Source organism: Cariama cristata, unplaced genomic scaffold, assembly GCF_000690535.1.
Source record: "Cariama cristata isolate BGI_N322 unplaced genomic scaffold, ASM69053v1 scaffold40772, whole genome shotgun sequence".
Taxonomy (NCBI): domain Eukaryota; kingdom Metazoa; phylum Chordata; class Aves; order Cariamiformes; family Cariamidae; genus Cariama; species Cariama cristata.
In genome coordinates, this window is record NW_009602848.1 from 2269 (window position 1) to 3385 (window position 1117).

Below are 1117 nucleotides of genomic sequence, written 5' to 3' on the forward strand. Positions count from 1 at the left end.
GGGTTTCACCACGTTCCCGTGGTCATGTACACTGCCTTGGTGACTTCCGCAATGACGGTTGTCCTCTTCCCTCTGATGTACCAAGTGGCCAACTCTCCTGGTGAGAGCGACTTGAAATCAACGAGTGAGAGCGAGGACCGGAAAGCTTTGTTGTCAAACTCGGGGTTTAATGAGGATGAAGAGGATGAGGAGGATGCGGGAGAGTGGAACGAAGCAGACTTTGAGGTAATAGAAATGAATGACACGCTGAGAAACTCTGTGATAGAGACCTCCCGTAAGATCCCAGGGGACTCTCCAGCCAAAGCCTCTCTCCCGCCTCGTCTGGACGATGCCCTGCGCGATGCCCCGGTGGTTGCTGGTGGCTCCCCTGCGAGAAAAACCGTGAATGTTGACCGGGAGAAGAACGATTAAAGCAAAAGCTGACTTTCTTGTTTTTAAAGGGAAATGCAACTGAACCGTAGCTGTTCTTGTAAAGTGGTTCAAGAATCCTTTTAGAGTGGCGCAGAGCTCGGTGTGTCCCTGTCTGTGTTTGTCCGGCCCTTCCTCCTCTTTCATTTTCAGTCTGCAGCGATGCGTCTTGGAGTGGGAAAGTCCACGATGACGCGAATGGGGTAACGTGATAAAATGTATAGACTCTACCAAAACTGTTAAAACCTAAGAGATGGTTTCGAAATGTGAGGCATGTATTTAAGTGATAGATGCTGTAATAAGAACTAACTAGGAAAGAAGGGGACTGCTCAGACCACTCGGGTTTTTGGGGTGGGTGAAGGGTGCAGTTCTGAGGTGCTTGGTCACAAAATGGTTTCAGGAGAGAGGAGAGACATCTGTTATCTGTGATGCTGAAATTTCTTACCTTGTGAAAGAGGAATGTTTCTGCTGCATTCAGAGTTTGTGTATGATGTAAACCAGGAAATCATGTCAAATTTCAGGTGATGCCCAGCAGCTGTAAATCGGATAACCTACTGGCAAACTATACAATTTCCTGGTTCTGGCACTAAGACGAGAAGAAAATTAAAAATTAATTTTTAGGAGTGGAACCATGCCTTTGGGTCATTTAAAAGCAGTCTGTGGGAAGGGGGGCAAAATGCGTCATATGAATCTGCTAGTGTGTGTAACT

General features: G+C 46.9%; 1 protein-coding gene across 1 annotated transcript in view; it reads left to right on the top strand.

The window, feature by feature from the left end:
• KIAA1919 (KIAA1919 ortholog) overlaps positions 1-411 on the top strand; it is a gene marked incomplete at its 5' end in the record, with an annotated part of 2095 nt that extends 1684 nt beyond the window's left edge. Inside the window, 1 exon segment of the mRNA XM_009694936.1 lies at positions 2-411. Coding sequence (XP_009693238.1) covers positions 2-411 — 410 coding nt within the window.
• Between the last annotated feature and the right edge of the window lie 706 nt (positions 412-1117).